Below are 15,862 nucleotides of genomic sequence, written 5' to 3'. Positions count from 1 at the left end.
TTTTTTTTTAAAAATTAAAAAAAAAATTTAAAAAAACTTTTTTTTAAAAATTAAAAAAACTTAAAAAAAACGATTTGAAAAAAAAAATTAAAATTCAAATATTTAAAAAAAAATTTTAAGTATAATTTGGTGAAGGGCTATAATATTACGCATTTTGCAAAACCATTTGCACTTAATACTGAATCATACCATTAAAAATACTTATTAAACTTTTCGAGACAAATACGAATCATTAAAAACTTTATTGTTCAAAATGGAATAGTTAATATATGAGAACATTATGTAATCTACAGAAAAAACTTATTTCAATAAATAAACTATAATTAATACAACACATTATTAAACTAAATGAATGTGTAAATGATAATTCTAAAGCAAAAGCAACAACTTAATAAAAATAATAACAACAAATTCCAACTTAAGTAATTATTTAATAATATCCAGACAAAACATTCGATTTGGTTGCATTAAATTCATATTAACAAAGTCTTAATTATTCCGTTAAGCCATAGCCTGCCTCCTCGGCCTTATCCCTAAGAGATCTCAAGTCGGGATATAAAGCACCAGCAGCCACATACTGTTCACCTTTATAGTTTTGCTTGTAGTCATCAAAGACGGCTATGCCGGTATTTTTAACCATTTTCTTGGCAATGCCTTTGGGCAGCATATAGTTGACATTGCGGCTTACTATAAAAGCATTGCCCAGGGTGTCAAAAGTATCGGCAGCTACAAAACCAGCAGGGGAACCATATCTAGGAAAACAATTTTTATTAGATTTACAAAAATTTTCAATTTATATTAAAGTATGCAAAATACTTACTTGTGTTCTATGATTTTAACGGAATTTTCACTTAGATTGTTGCCTAGTATGGCAGCAGATTTATCCAGACCATCCATTATGGTACTAAAACCTTCCACAGCTCCAGCTGCCAAAGTCAAGGCGCCTTCCATTTTACTATTCGCCTCCTGCTGGTCGAGGCCACAGGTCTTTTGCAATAGATTGGCGCCATGATGTTGTATGTGGGGCGATAGAAATCTACCTATAGCCATTGAGGCTGAACCCACTTTGCCAGCCACCCAACCGGTTACGCCCACTGCTGCATTTGTTACTCCCTTAGCCACTTCCACGGTTGTTTGCAGGCCCTGCGAGACTGGTGGTGGATTTTCCGGAGCCGGTTTCATTTTCGATATAATATAGGGTGTACTTTTCATCATTAGTTCACCAGTTTTTTCCGCTCCCTTAACCAAACCTCTGGCAATAAAATCAGCTGCAGTAACAATATGCCTAGACACCTGTTGACTAGTATCTCGGGTGGGCCTTGTAGCTAAGGGTTGTGGCAATTCTTCAATGCGTCCCGCTAATACTGCCTCCAATAGATCTAAAAAGAATTGTTGCAAATCTGCAAATTGTTCTGCATTGAGTTGCGGCGGTGTGGCTAAGATTATGCCAAAAGCTGAACCGGGCACTTCAGCTTCTAAATCGGGAAATATAAATGCTCCATAGTCGGTGCGATAACATGAGGTTACAGTTGGTACGAGAGGATAAATCCAAATCATGTCATCGGCTTGTGAGGTTGAAGGCTGATCGGTAACCTGTCCTTTCATGGAACACTGTATGAAGTACATGCCATTCAAATAACTCCATTTGTCACCCACGGTGCACATAACCAATGACATCGCGGTTTCGCCCTAGAAGTGGGGATAAGTTAATAAATACATATTTGTTTGTTTGAAAATATATAACTTAGTTTTAAAGATTATAATTTGTTATGTTTAATGTAATGGCGTATTCTGTTGTTAAAAAATATTGCCTTGTTACAAACTAACTTTATTAAAATTTTGTCCTGTACCTTCTCCCAATTTAATAAATGTTGTCTAATATATGTATACACTCCAGCTAAAATGGGCAACATTCTTATGTTGAAGTTTAGGCAAATTTGAAATGGAAAGGAGCGATAATGACAAAAAGTTGCATTTGATAGCTTATGAACTTTAAAAATCATTTGACATTGAATACCCCTTCCGGGTTTCAGACTTCCCCGATTGAAAAACTGCTAAATCTCCCTTTCAAATAATGCGAAATATCTAGATACTATGCCGCACTCCAAATTATTATGAAACTGAATATTCAACACAGGGTCAAGAGGGCAACGGTGGCCTATTACTCCTGTCGTAAGATGTTTGGTAAAAAATGGGGACTTTGTCCCAAAATAGTTAAATGGATGTATACAGATATAGTACGTCCAATTTTTACTTATGGAGGTCTTGTATGGTGGACTGCAACTAGGAAAAACTATGTTCACTCCCACGACAGCTGGTTCTACGTACCGGAATGACCCGAAGGTCTTCGGCCAAGGGCTGTCAACCCAATAACTATACAACCACTATGTCGTAGACCAACTATATAAAGTCCAGAGATCAGCTTGCATTGACATAACTGGCGCACTTAGAACTACACCATTTTCAACAGTAATTCGGAAAAAAAAACAATTGAAATTGAGAATTTTAATTCCAAATTCGGAAAAGAAAAATTTAAAATGAGAATTTTCATTTCAAATTCGGAAAAGAAAAATTTAAAATGAGACTTTTCATTTGAAATTCTGAAAAAAACAATTGATAGATAATTGATATCAAGGCGTATTAACAAGGTGAGTGCATAAAATCAGCTGTTTCTTAATTCGCTGTGGTTTTATGTACACTATATGTCAAACTTTGTTTATGTTTACATTTGTTATTGTAAATAACATAGTAATATTTTAATTCGCCTTGATTTTAACATTTACCGTACATTTTAACAAAAACAAATTGCCTGTTGTTTTTGCATTGTTGTATTTGTTGCCGGGACGCACTCACCTTGTTAATACGCCTTGATTGATATCAAATAAAAATCTCATTTTCCTAATTTCAAATAAAACTTCTAATTTTCAACTGAATTTCAAATGAAAATTCTCATTTTCAATTTATCTTTTTCGAATTATAAATGAAAATTCTCAATATCAATGGTTCTTTCCGAATTTGAAATTGAAATTCTCAATTGTTCTCAAATGAAAATTCTCATTTTCAATTTATCTTTTCCAAATTATAAATGAAAATTCTAATTATTAATTATTCTTTTTCGAATTCGAAATTAAAAATCTCAATTTCAATTGGGATTTTCTGAATATCAAATGAAAAATCTCAATTCCATTTGATATTTTCTGAATTGAATTCAAAAGTTCTCATTTTAAATTGAAAAAGGTGTAGTTCTTCAGAGGTACTGAACACTCTTCTGCACCATGTTCCAATAGACCTTCATAAAATGGCCACATCTGCCTGCAGCGCATCGTGGCTTAATAGATGCATTAAGCCTCGCTTTGGATGTTGGAGATCGAGAACATGTGACCACGCGGGGATTCTGGGCCTACTGCTTCCGATCGTAAACCAATATTTGGACTATATTACTTCATATGCAGTTTTTGTTGGGGTGTTCTTAGTTGCCTCCAGAAGTGAGTGGTGTAGGCGTAATTTCGTGTACGAATATGACATCAGGTTATATATAGAAGTTATATAATGAATTCCCCCTTTCAAATAATGCGTTATTCTTCGGTTTTTTGTGACAAACTTGGGATATGTATCTCAAACCGTTTTCCGAATAATGTAATGTTTTCCAGGCGGAAATTTTTGCGTCACTTCTCTCATTAGTAAGGCAATGTAAGAATTCTCTGTCAAGGCTACTTTAGTTTGGGTCCCTGCGCAAAGAAATGAACAGGCAGAAGAGTTAGCCAGAAGGGGATCTGCTTTGGATATCTCCAATGCGGTTACAATAGCAATTCCGTTGGGGGCTATTAAAAGTATTATTATCTTCAGACACTTTCTTACAAAGGTTGAGAATAGATTACGCAACTTAGATACATGAGGGTGGCCAAGTTAAGTCTTTTAACGAAAAACGAACTATGGAACTGATAACCTGTAATAGAAGGGATATATTGTCCCCTTAATAAAACAATAGTGTATAATATTCAATATTCTACTTCCACAAAATGGGTCAAAGATCAATTGAAATATTACTTTTGTTCTATATGTCTACTAACACAAAAATTTTAAACTCTATTTCGAAATGGCAAAACAATTATACACTATTGTTTTATTAAGGGGACGATATCAAGGTTGCTGGTAGTATTAATAGGGCACTGGGGCACTTTACGACCATTGTCGTAGCTGCAAAGATAGGGAACAAGAGGAAACGATTATCCACCTTCTCTGCGAATGCCCAGCCCCCAGTGTCAAAAGGCACAGATTCCTGGCCAACTACATATTAACCAAACTTAGTGAGGTATCTAGGTCTAGACTTAATGACCTACTGAGATATCTCACGGCTACAAGTTGGATCTAATAACTTCGACATTTTAGCATACATTACGATGTAAATGACGCTACATCTGACAAGTGGTGTGGTCTTGACAAAACGGGATCCTTTCGACTCTACTTGACTTTTCGCGCTCAGGGAACTACCACGCTAACAAACCAACTGTAATCCAATTGAAAAAGGCAAAAATTTTCACAAAAGGAAATGGCATAATATTTTATAGATTCTACAAAATAAATATATCATGAATTCTACTATAGAAGTTGGATTTTGAAACTACACAGAGAAAACAGATTCCGTGTTGGCAACCGAATTTGTTGCCAATCGAATGATTCTATCTTCGTGACCGAATTTTACAGTTGTGGCCACAAAATTTTTGAAGTGATAACAAAAGTTTGGTTACTTCAACCGAAATTCTTCTTTACCAACTGACGTTCTGTTGATAGAATCGAAAAATTCTAATCTGTATTAATTGGTAAAGCGTGGGAACGTTTTAGGTTAGAAAGTAAATTGGCAGTCAACATTTATTTAGTACATTGGGAAGTTTTAAATATGAATCTCTTTGGAATTCAAACTAAACAAAAACACCGAATTTTTAAACTAAATTAGATTTTCCGGTAGCGTTATTTCTCTATTTAGCGATGTTAATTGGTAGGCTCATTTCTGTGATTTAACACCGCTTGACTATTTTCTCTGGGGTCATTTTAAAGAACAAACAACTTGATGGTCTTAATGATAAAATTCGGAGCTGCATTGAGGAGAGTTTATGCAAAATCTGTTTCAAAAATTTTGTTAAAAGAGCAAACGTCTGCCAAAGTTTTGGAGGTGGATATTATTAATTCCTATAATTCTCTTTACTTTTGGGGTATTCACACGGTGTGATATCAAGTCATATTGTTATAAAGTAAAGTTTTAAAAAATTTTGGGTTGTGCTTCAAAGAAAAAAGTCCTTAGTTTTTTCATAACTAAACAGTGTAAATCTAAGTCGAAAAGGAAAAACTCTTCATCGAGCCCTTGCAACGACGTATAAACGCCATAATAATTCGGGATAACGCCAGACAATGGGTCGAAATCGGGAAAATTATTTTTTAACCCGAATTTGTCTTCATAAAAATAAAATTTTCACAAATAAATTTAAAAAAAAATTTCGCATAAAATTTGTTTCACAAAAAAAAATTTTTCTTTTTTCAGCTGACTCAAATTTGAAATAGCACACTAACTTATGAGGGTTGCTCACAGCAGTCATATTTTTTCGTGTTATTATTTTCTGACTACCGTGTGAATTCCCTAATTGTTATTAATAAAACTTGTGGTTTTATTTATTTCCCAATTTATTTCCTAACCTCAAATTTTGTACACCCTTTAAATTGTTAGAAAATCAGTTTTAATTGTTTCCTACATGAAATGAATTGATTAACCTATTACCTACATTCAAATTCTAAAATAAGCATTAATTTGTTTTAGAATATTGAAACTGACTGTTATTTCATTACTGCGTTTAAATTTATTAAATTTAAATCCATGCTGATGTTTGGTTTGCTTAAAAAACTATTAAAAAATATAACAATTACTTAAATTATTCGACTATAGAACACTACTCACCGCCAATGTTTGCACTACACCATTCGGTTGAATTTTATACAATTTCACTTGAGCCTGAAACAGTGTGTCATACAACACCGGTATATCCCTATCGGCTATAACTTCCCGCAAACCTTTGGCAATTTGTTTATAGGTTTTCGGTGGACCACCGCCCACATTTTGTATATCATAGTAGGTGGCTGGATTTTCCAATAGTGTTGATTTCCTTTTAGCTTGCGGTTCACTTAATGTATCATCGTTTTCTTGTGCTTCCCTCGCCTCACAATCAACGGCGGCCTGTTGCTGCTTTAATACTTTCAGTCGATAAGTAACTTCTGTTTTAGCACCTTTCAACTTTTGTATAATGGCGCAAGCATCTGACCATTCAGCCTCAATGTCATTGGTATTGTCGGGCAGGCCGACTGGTATGGAAAATACTGTTTCGATAAATCTTAAGCTTTCTTCATAGGCTGCTATGGCCTCTAAAGGTTTGTCACGCTCCTCGAATTCGATAGCGAGATCGATTTGCTTGAGTGTTAATTTGTTAGCCTGTTTTATGCGCTCATAGGAGCTGAGAAATTCACCATCTGTTGTCATGGCTAACAGCTGGAAGGGCAAACAAAGAAATAGGTTAAAATATATACAAATCAGATAAATCGTTTTATTAGTAAAAATAAAAATGATCTTCTAGAAGCCTCAGATAACTTATGGATCATTTTATATATTCTTTACTTTTAAGAAGTAAGTTTTATTTGTAAACTATTCATTCCCTTTTTTCCCTAATTTCTTAAATTTAATTTAAAAAATTATTAAATATATTTATTACTCATGTACCTTATTTATGTTGGTATTAAAGTTCATTTTGTTTTCTCTACCGATTACAACATAAACAACTAAAATGTATTTTTAAATATTTTAAATAATAAACAAAAATTCGCAACTTTTTATCACAACTAAACTTGGAGAATTATAAAATTCAACTAATATGATTGTGGCAGCCGTAAAAACCCTTCTCCTCAGAACAACTATAATTCATTCATGTTTTCTTTTACCAACAAAACAAAAAATAATCAAATAAAATGAAAACTCATTATGTTGACTAAATTGAATTTGTGCCAAAAATTTATCTCAAGAGAAATGATAAACTATAAAGTAAAAGTGGTCGACTTTGGAGGACACTTCAGGAAATTAAAAAAAAAAACATACAAATCCAATCAACTAACACCAGATTTATTGACTTTGTCTCCACAATTACTATTATTATTATTATTATTTATTTAATAGATCGTTTAACAATTTCGTTTTGCTTTTTCATTCCTTTATCAGTTTGCCTTTTTTTTCTTGTTAAACCATTTTTTCGTGATCGTTTTCACACTTGATTTAAAATTATTTTTATTTCGTTACACTTCGTTTAATTTTTATCAATTTTCTTGTTTAAATTCTTGCAAATTTTCTGTGTTTTTTATTCAACCGATCTGTATGTATGTATTTGAAATCGATTGAAATTTTTCTCACTATCACATACATAGATTATCATCAATATAATCGTTTGATTTCTCTAACCGGTTCTTTATAGAAATGTAATTAAGGATCAAAACAAAATTAAGAAATTTATTTCCCAATAAGCAACCAATAAATTTAAATTCAAGTATTTTAAATTTAATTTGAATTCATGTGTATTAAACACTGTAATGTTCGACTTGAATTCAAGTTTCCTTTTCACTGGAGAATGCTATTGAAATAAAGTGTAATACAACTGTATTTCAACACTTGAAGTTTGAATGTATGACTGGAATTCAACTTGTTTTGCACTTGAATTCAAGCAAAAATGCTTATTAGGTTATTTTATATGCGAAACCATAGTTTTTGTTTGAGACTCATAAATACTTACGTATCGATCTGTATTATAATAGATAGGAAAGTCAATTTAACAATTATTCTCTTTCTGTCATAATGACTTTGGTATAAGTTGACATGATGAAGACGAGGAGAAGACTATTATGAGATTCAACAGTCTCCTCCTCGTCTTCATCAAGACAAACTCTGTTTTTGTCCTGCTTCATGGAGGACTCGGACTCCGGCAACGGCTAGTGCTTTTCTGTGCGACCATGCTGATCTATGGAGAGTAGGACGGATTCATTTATTAGTGCATCGGGTAAGTTTGGCAATGTAGCTGATTTTAGGAACCGGATTATGATCATTTAGGTTATGTCAAATTAAAAAACAATCCATGGACCCAAGTGAGCTGGTTTATAGGCTGCCTTTATAACCTAATCTCTATCGGTCATTTCTTTCGAAGCCTGAAAATAACATTCGGACTTAGTTGTTGCATCTAAATATCGGTTATACATTTGAGAATATTAGGTTAGAATAAATGTGACACAGTAACCCAGGAGAGATTGGATTTACTTCAGTTTTGCAACAACGATCGATTCGACTGTTGTAAGTCCTTAACCAAACCATTTAGTTGCACTAAAGAGATCATTTATCCTTTATCCAGTGAAGCTACCCAGTGTCTAAAATCTTCTATCCACTAGGAACGAACAGTGACAGTAAATGGGTCTCTCCTCTTCTGCAGAAGTCATTATATGGGAAATATAATCTCCTAGCGTGTATACCATTCAAGTGTATCCACAATATATCTGATTTACTTGGTAACCTAGTATCCAGTATAATCCAATCTTGTTAAGACATGTCCGACAATCAAACTGGTTGTCGTATAAACATTCATGATATATTACAGGTCTTAACCTTTAGAAACACTATATTGGTTTGGATGTCTGATAGACATATAAGACCCGTCGCATTCGTGTAATATGAAATTGGTTAGGGTCCATTCAAAATCGGATCAAGTTGTGATACCCAAGAAATAAAAAGCAGGTCTCTCAATCGATACTCGTAGTTTCCAATTAGATTCTCTGATGAAGGAATTGATGTGTTAGAGATTCATACTGTGTATACGTTCCCTCGTGTTGGCCAAGGCAGGGCATTGACAGAATAAGTGGGACACAGTCTTCTACTTTTCTTCGACAGCTTCTACAGTAATCGTTGAACCGTAGGCACAATCTCTTAGCATGTTTTCCAATTATGCACTGCCCTGGCCGTTTCTGTTCGTGACAAAATCCAATTAGTAAATTCGTACTGTCAGCATCATATCAGATCGACCTCTCAAAATCCAAGTTGATTCATTGGTCCATCGGCTCTGTGCAATCCCAAACTGTTTATTTTCGATAATCGCTCTTTAATTTTGCAAGTGGAATATCAGCAAATGGTCAATCGCCTCTTTGCCCTTTATCGCACAATGTCTGTCCAATTCATCGGTTATACAGTTACCCTGATTATCACTGTTTCCAGGTGAGCGGTATAAGCGGTGTCGTAGAGTATCTTGCTATCACATTTAGAGATACCCAGCATTCTACGCTTAACCTAGATGTCATAAAGACACTCGCTATTCCATTAACGGCAGCAGTGATATCAGTAAAAATACTGATATATCCAGATATTCGATAATACTTAAGACAGTTGGATGCTCGTTTTACGTCTGAAATATACGCCTGACGCCATCGGAAAAGACCTAAAATGGACTCACATGGCGTAAGTGTTCTCTCTCAAATCCAGGAAGGTTTGTGCGTGTTCGAATGAAAATTAAAACTGATTTGAATATACACGAATTTCTTTCAATATTACATACTTGTAAATAGTTGAATTCGAATTGAATGGACAAAATTTATTTTACTTAAATTTTTAAGTTAGGATCGTTCTCAACATTTCGGTTTTGGGGGAAATTTCCACCCTTAACCGAAACTTAATAACATTAAGTTAAGTTTTTATTGTTAAAAACCCACAAAAACTATGTCACAAATTGTAGGCAAAACTTAGCATACCACAATTAAAAAGTAGCGCCGTTAACAAATGGTTTAACAACAATTTTTCATTTATGACGTGTATCACACTAAAGTGATGAAATATTTGCTCTTTTTTTTTGCTTTACGAGAAGAACAACAAAAACGCAAGATGCTGTATTCCGGCTGTTTCTTTAAAATCTTCCTAAAATGACTCACACACTTGTTGTTTACATGGTGCACGTTATGCAGATTTATTTTTTCAGCTTATATTATTATAATTTTTACTAATAGGTGACTTGTCATTTTAAATTAGTCTTATAATATACACATTTGTACTTTAAAGTCCAGTTGTCTTACTTACTAACCCCTTTCCTTAGTATTGCTTACACAAACAAAAAAATCAGCAATTTACTACAATTTTGCAATTGGAATTTGTTTTGTCTTTTGCACAATACAATAATGTAAAATTTTGCGGTGTGTATAACACTTTAATAAACTGCGTGCGTTTAGTTCTGTTTTAATTTAACTTTATTGAAATTTAATCTGTTTTATATTTAAAACAATAAAATATAACTGAAATGCGCTTATCGTTTATGCTGTTTAGTTGCTTTTTATTTATTTAATAATAATGATTATCTCGTTGTTTTTATTATAACTCTCTGTTTGTATAGCAAAAGTTCTCACTCTCTATTGAAAACAAGTCATTTGGTTTATTTGTTTATTTTGATTTCATATGTCAAAAGATTCTTGGCAGCTGTTGGATTAATACCTCAAAAAATACAACACTGTTTAAGTAAAAACCGTTACAATGTAAATATACAATATTTAAATGGTTGTGATTGTGCATTAACTTTAATAAATACATATGTACAGAAATACAGCTAACGTCCAAATATCGGTTTATTATAGGATTTATTGAGAACAAAAATGAATTGTCTTTATAATAGTTGTTTTAATAGCGGAACACCTTCAGCAATTATACATTTGGACAGTTATAACCCCTGCATGACCGTTGACACATAAAATTGTTTACTATTCTTGAATTTTATTATTTTTAACCTTTTGACTTTGTAAATCCTTCCAACATTCATTAAGTTTCTTAAGGAAAACTTCAATTTCCGATAATGTTAAGCCCAAAGTGGCAGCAGCTGTTAAATAAGCCGGTCCATTACGGTCTTCATGAGTACCCCAATCTGTTAAAATGCCAAAGTTAAATAAAATTTTAATAAATATACATATAACAAAAACTTACTTTTAAATTCATAGCCATCTATTGTTTTAGTAGAATCTCTAGCTACTACCCTGGTACCAGAAATGCCTCGTGTATACAACATGGAGCCTAATTTGGTAGGCTGATCTATTGATTGGGGATCGAAAAATACAGCCATAGATATGGGATTAGATTTGGAATGTTTAAAAGTGAAGTTGTTGCTATTTGCAAATATTGAAAGTCCCGATTTTAATTCGTCATATGCTTTTCTACGTTCTTGGCTAAGTGCTAAATAACCATTTTTACCCAAGGACAACAGCGTCATAAAAACATCTAAGCTTTGTGAACTAGAAGCTCGACCTAGAAAATATTATTTAATAATAAATTAATGTTGAATTTGTAAAGAGAAATACAAATAATTACCTGCATAAGTTTTAGCCACATTGTGTACAATTTCTTTATTACAACCAGCCACTAGGGCACCACCTACCGGTACCATTAAGTTTTTATCTGTACTTTGTACAAACAGATCAACACGTCCTCCACCAAAAGCCCTTTGTATTTGGGCGCAAATATATTGGGATTGCAAGCCATAAGCATTATTAATAACATGAGGCACATTGTATTTTTCTGCCATTTGCGCCAGCTCATAAATTTCATCCATGTTTCGTGGTGCAAAACAACTAGTAGTAGACATTATACACAATATTTCTTCTGCCCTTAGAGTTTCCAATTTCTTAGAAAATTCTTCTAAATCAGTAAAAAGACCTTCCTTTTCCGCTTTCCTTATGGGGTTTATAATAATCGGTATAAATCCGGCTGTTGTCATACTTTTAAAACAAGATTTCTGATCTATGCGCGACCATAAAATGTATTTCGCTTGTGGTCTTTGCTTTCGTAGGCTGAGAAAACATAGCGTTAATGTCATGCCGGTGGCCAAGGGTACTAGGAAACAACTATCACAACTTTTAATGCCGATAGCTCGCATAAGGTCTAAAAGCATGGCATTGGTTAATTGTGACAATATTGAGGAACCGACAGCCTTGGGTTGAGCCTCTAATAAATCTCCGGATCTGCCTATACCATGGCCAAAATTATAATGACGTCGTGCAACTAAGTCTGCAAGAGATATTTTCTTTATGAATGTTTTATAAACAAAATAGTTTATTTTACGAATCTCTGTACTTAAATTATTTTGAGAGTTTTTCAAGGAAACATAAAATTAGTAAAAATATTTTGTTAGATAGTTTGACTGATCTCACTCCTTAACACCTCCTATAAATATTTTTAAACTTACTGCTAACAATACGCGCCTCTCTTTCTCCTAGACCAGCTTTATGTGGAAAATTATTACTATCTAAGCATGCCAACTGTTGCACTGTATATTCTATGAGATCATCGCTCCAACCGTCTTCTGGTAGTGAACGCTTAAAAAAAATTTATTTTTATTCTTTCCATGTAAATTTTGGATTTTGTAACATACTTTTTCTAAGAGTTCCTTAAGCTTAACTTCTTTGGACTTTTGTGACTCCACGGCCAGTTTTAAGTAATTTGAAGGCACCAGTTTTTCGCTTATTTTAAGATTTGAAAAATTCATGGTAAAATAAATAATTGTAGCTAAACAAAACAAAAATATTTATTTACTAATTAGGGAGACAAAAAAATAAATAAAACAAACAGCTGGGATTTGTTTACTTTTATTTTAACAGCGCCGGTATTTGAATATCAACGGCGTTAATAAATATTTTTCCGACTTTGTTATTGTGCTGTATGTGAAACTATTGTGAATTGCTAAATTCTGTTAATTTTAAACAAATCACAGTGATTTGGTTTCTAACTGTAATAAGAGGGATTTTTATTTTAATAACTAGCTGACCCGAAGACGTTGCACAGTGGTATGAGAATAAAAAAATATGGAAATAAATCTGTAACTTCTAAACCCTTACGCCGATTTGAATGAAATTTCCCATGCGCAAAGAGGTAGTGTAGTCGAATTTAAGTTTCGAATTTGGACCTCATGAGCCCACCAGGAGCGGGACCAGGGGTTCCCAGAGTAGGACACCTCGGGTATGTTCAATTTTTAAAATGATCCTATTTCTTCGTTTGTGTTACAATTGCACATTTAGAATCTCCTCGACATTTTTCTTTTATAGGATTAACAATAGATATATATATCAAATAAAGAAAGAAGTGTTTAAAAATCATGGCTGAGTCCAAAGTTATATTCATTTGAATTTAAAAAAATTAAAAAAGGCGATTTTTCGCAATTTTTTGGGGAAAAAAGTACTTTTATTCTTTTTAAGTTATCTAAAAAATTTCTAACAGGCTGAAAATGAATTTGTACTTTTTGAAAAGCTAACTTTACGCGAAATATTTTAAATGTAAAAAACATTTATAATTTTTGATACCGACGGGATCAGGTCTCATACCACTGTGCGTTGTGCTGTCCAAATTAAAAAAATGCGATTTGTGAGAGCACCCTTTCTTGATTAAAACCCTATTGGCCATGTTTCTATATAAAAAATCGAGTTTTTGTTCAGAAATTGAGTGATCACAGATCGAGCTCTTTTTCTTGATAAAACGCTTATTGGCCAAGTTATTAGAGAATTTAGAATTTTTGAGTTTTTATATAAAAAATTTTGAGTTTTTATATTAAAAAATCGATTTTTGTTGAGAAATATGAATGATCACAGATCGAGCCCCTTTTCTTGATTAAACTCTTATTGGCCAAGTTATTAGCGAATTTATATATTTTGAGTTTTTATATAAAAAATCGATTTTTGCTCAGAAATATGAGTGATCACAGATCGAGCTCTGGAAAAAGGGAAAATATTTCAGGTGAAATATTGATTCGCGACAGGCGTGATTATATATTTATGAAAAATATAGTCCTAAATAAGGGACTTGGCTTAAAAAAAATAATTTGTCAGTCCTAAATAAGGGACCTGGCTTAAAAAAAAACATAATTTGCCAAAATCTAGTAAAAAAGTATGAACATTTCTTATTCACTATAGAACTTTCACTTAGGCGGTTCTACAGCATTTATAAATTACAAATATTTACCTTTTCCAGCTATTACAACAAGGACATCCCTTAGATTAATAAATACCCCAATTTTCAAAGCAATTATTTACAGATATCTTCAGCTTCAATTACATAACATAAAGAAAAGTGCGTATTACTTAATATAAGTATGTTTTAGAATTTATTTTATATATTGATTATGATTTAAGGTATTCTTTTCAATACCAATTTTATTGAAAAGATCACAAGTCCTTTCAAAAACAATAGAACTCTTTCAAAGCGTTGTAAACTAGAGAACAAAAAATTATAGTTTTTTAAACAACAATGAAAATCAAATACAAAATCAAGATCATGATTATGATCTTGAACACACACATTGAACTGAACTCTCATGAAATTAATAGAAAGAGGGTTGGTTTCTTAGCTATGAATGAGTATAATCATATTTTTTGAGGTTAAGTTTTTTTTCTTCAATATAAATAATAATTAAAGCAGCATTATTATTATTATTATTTTCAAAATGAAAAGATGAACAAAAAAGGATCTTAAGCCGAAGAAAATCCTTTGTAATAGAAACGCCTTAACAGTAGTATGTTTAAAAAAATAAACAATAAGGATTCCTTTATGTTTTTCTTAACAAAGGCCTTGAGAAAAAGGTTGTAAATCTAGGATAATAATTACATATTCTAGAAACGTATATGCATAATTAATTTTCTACTCTTTTACCAGCTTAACACAAATATTTTTTTTTGAAAATAAGAAATAAAATAAAACCAACATGATCACATAAATATTTTTGCTCTATATTGGGAATGAAATTTTTAAATAAAAGCAACACGTGTTGTTTTATTGCTGTATTAATGTGAGTATGTGTGTGCTTGGGCAGCTCCTTGTTGTAGTTTTTTTTTAATCCTGCAAAGCACAGCTGCTCATTTTTTTAGTAGCAACATTTTGAATATTTGCAAAAATTTAACAGGGCTTTTTAAAGACTTGTTTTTGCATGCAAAAATTAAACGCAAAAAAAACCTTCTGCTACACGTGCCAAATTATTGGCAGCTAATATCTATCATTATGAAGAAAATATAGAGAGAAAAATTAGTTGGTTTTTTAATTTCAGCTTTTATAATGGGTGGATGACTTAAGTTTGAAGAATCTCTTCGTTATCCAGAAATTCAAAATTTGCAATGTACTTTGTATAGGAGCAACAACCAGTGTTCCGATAATTTTTTAGTGAAAAGAAAGTTTAAATACTTTTACTATTAAAGTTCTTCAGATATTTGAAATTATCAATTTACTTTGTATGGGAGGTGCCACGCCCACTAATCCAATACCTTCCATTTTCATCTATGTAAAAGAACAAAGTTTGAAGAATCTCGCAATAATAGTTCTTAACTAACTAGTTATTGGGTGTATGACTTAAAAATGCGGAATTTTTTTTTTAATTGTACATTTGTACAATATACATTTTTGGCCATTGTTAGCCTTTTTCCATCTTTCTGGCAACATATCGAGCCCTTAGCGCCAAATTATCGTAAGCGACATTTAAAAAAAAAAAAATTTATTGCTGAAATTAAACTTTTATGGACCGACTAATGTTTTAGCGTTCGCAGAATATCAAAATTTTTAATAACTTCAAAAATATAGGGGGTAAGATTTTATCGTAAGTCAATGTTTACATTTTACAGTTAACAAATTTTCTTGGTTTGAGTTCCGATTTCAAAAAAATTACACATATAGAATCTTCTCATCGAGCACTACAATTATCTCTTATAGCTTAGGAGATATTCGCATTTGAAAATTAAATTTTCAACATTTTTACCCACCCTACTCCAGTTTTTTGATAACAGCGTATCCAAA

At 32.4% G+C, this 15,862-nt stretch overlaps 2 protein-coding genes across 2 annotated transcripts; both read right to left on the bottom strand.

Annotated features, from left to right (window-relative positions):
* Positions 1 to 210: 210 nt before the first annotated feature.
* Positions 211 to 10,286, bottom strand: spartin. The gene is made up of 4 exons (XM_065506809.1): positions 10,137 to 10,286; positions 5,948 to 6,532; positions 821 to 1,689; positions 211 to 752 (listed from the first exon to the last, which is right to left on the bottom strand). The coding sequence occupies exons 2-4, from the start codon at positions 6,521 to 6,523 to the stop codon at positions 494 to 496; spliced, it is 1,704 nt and encodes a 567-aa protein (XP_065362881.1). The 5' UTR covers positions 6,524 to 6,532; positions 10,137 to 10,286; the 3' UTR covers positions 211 to 493.
* A 510-nt stretch (positions 10,287 to 10,796) lies between these two features.
* Positions 10,797 to 12,584, bottom strand: SecS (Sec synthetase). Its single transcript, XM_065498327.1, has 5 exons — positions 12,465 to 12,584; positions 12,279 to 12,408; positions 11,405 to 12,100; positions 11,024 to 11,341; positions 10,797 to 10,964 (listed from the first exon to the last, which is right to left on the bottom strand). The coding sequence occupies exons 1-5, from the start codon at positions 12,576 to 12,578 to the stop codon at positions 10,804 to 10,806; spliced, it is 1,419 nt and encodes a 472-aa protein (XP_065354399.1). The 5' UTR covers positions 12,579 to 12,584; the 3' UTR covers positions 10,797 to 10,803.
* Positions 12,585 to 15,862: the final 3,278 nt, after the last annotated feature.

This window comes from Calliphora vicina, chromosome 1, assembly GCF_958450345.1.
Source record: "Calliphora vicina chromosome 1, idCalVici1.1, whole genome shotgun sequence".
Taxonomy (NCBI): domain Eukaryota; kingdom Metazoa; phylum Arthropoda; class Insecta; order Diptera; family Calliphoridae; genus Calliphora; species Calliphora vicina.
The sequence above is the reverse complement of the archived record's forward strand: the minus strand, read 5'-3'. Positions and strand labels throughout refer to the sequence as shown.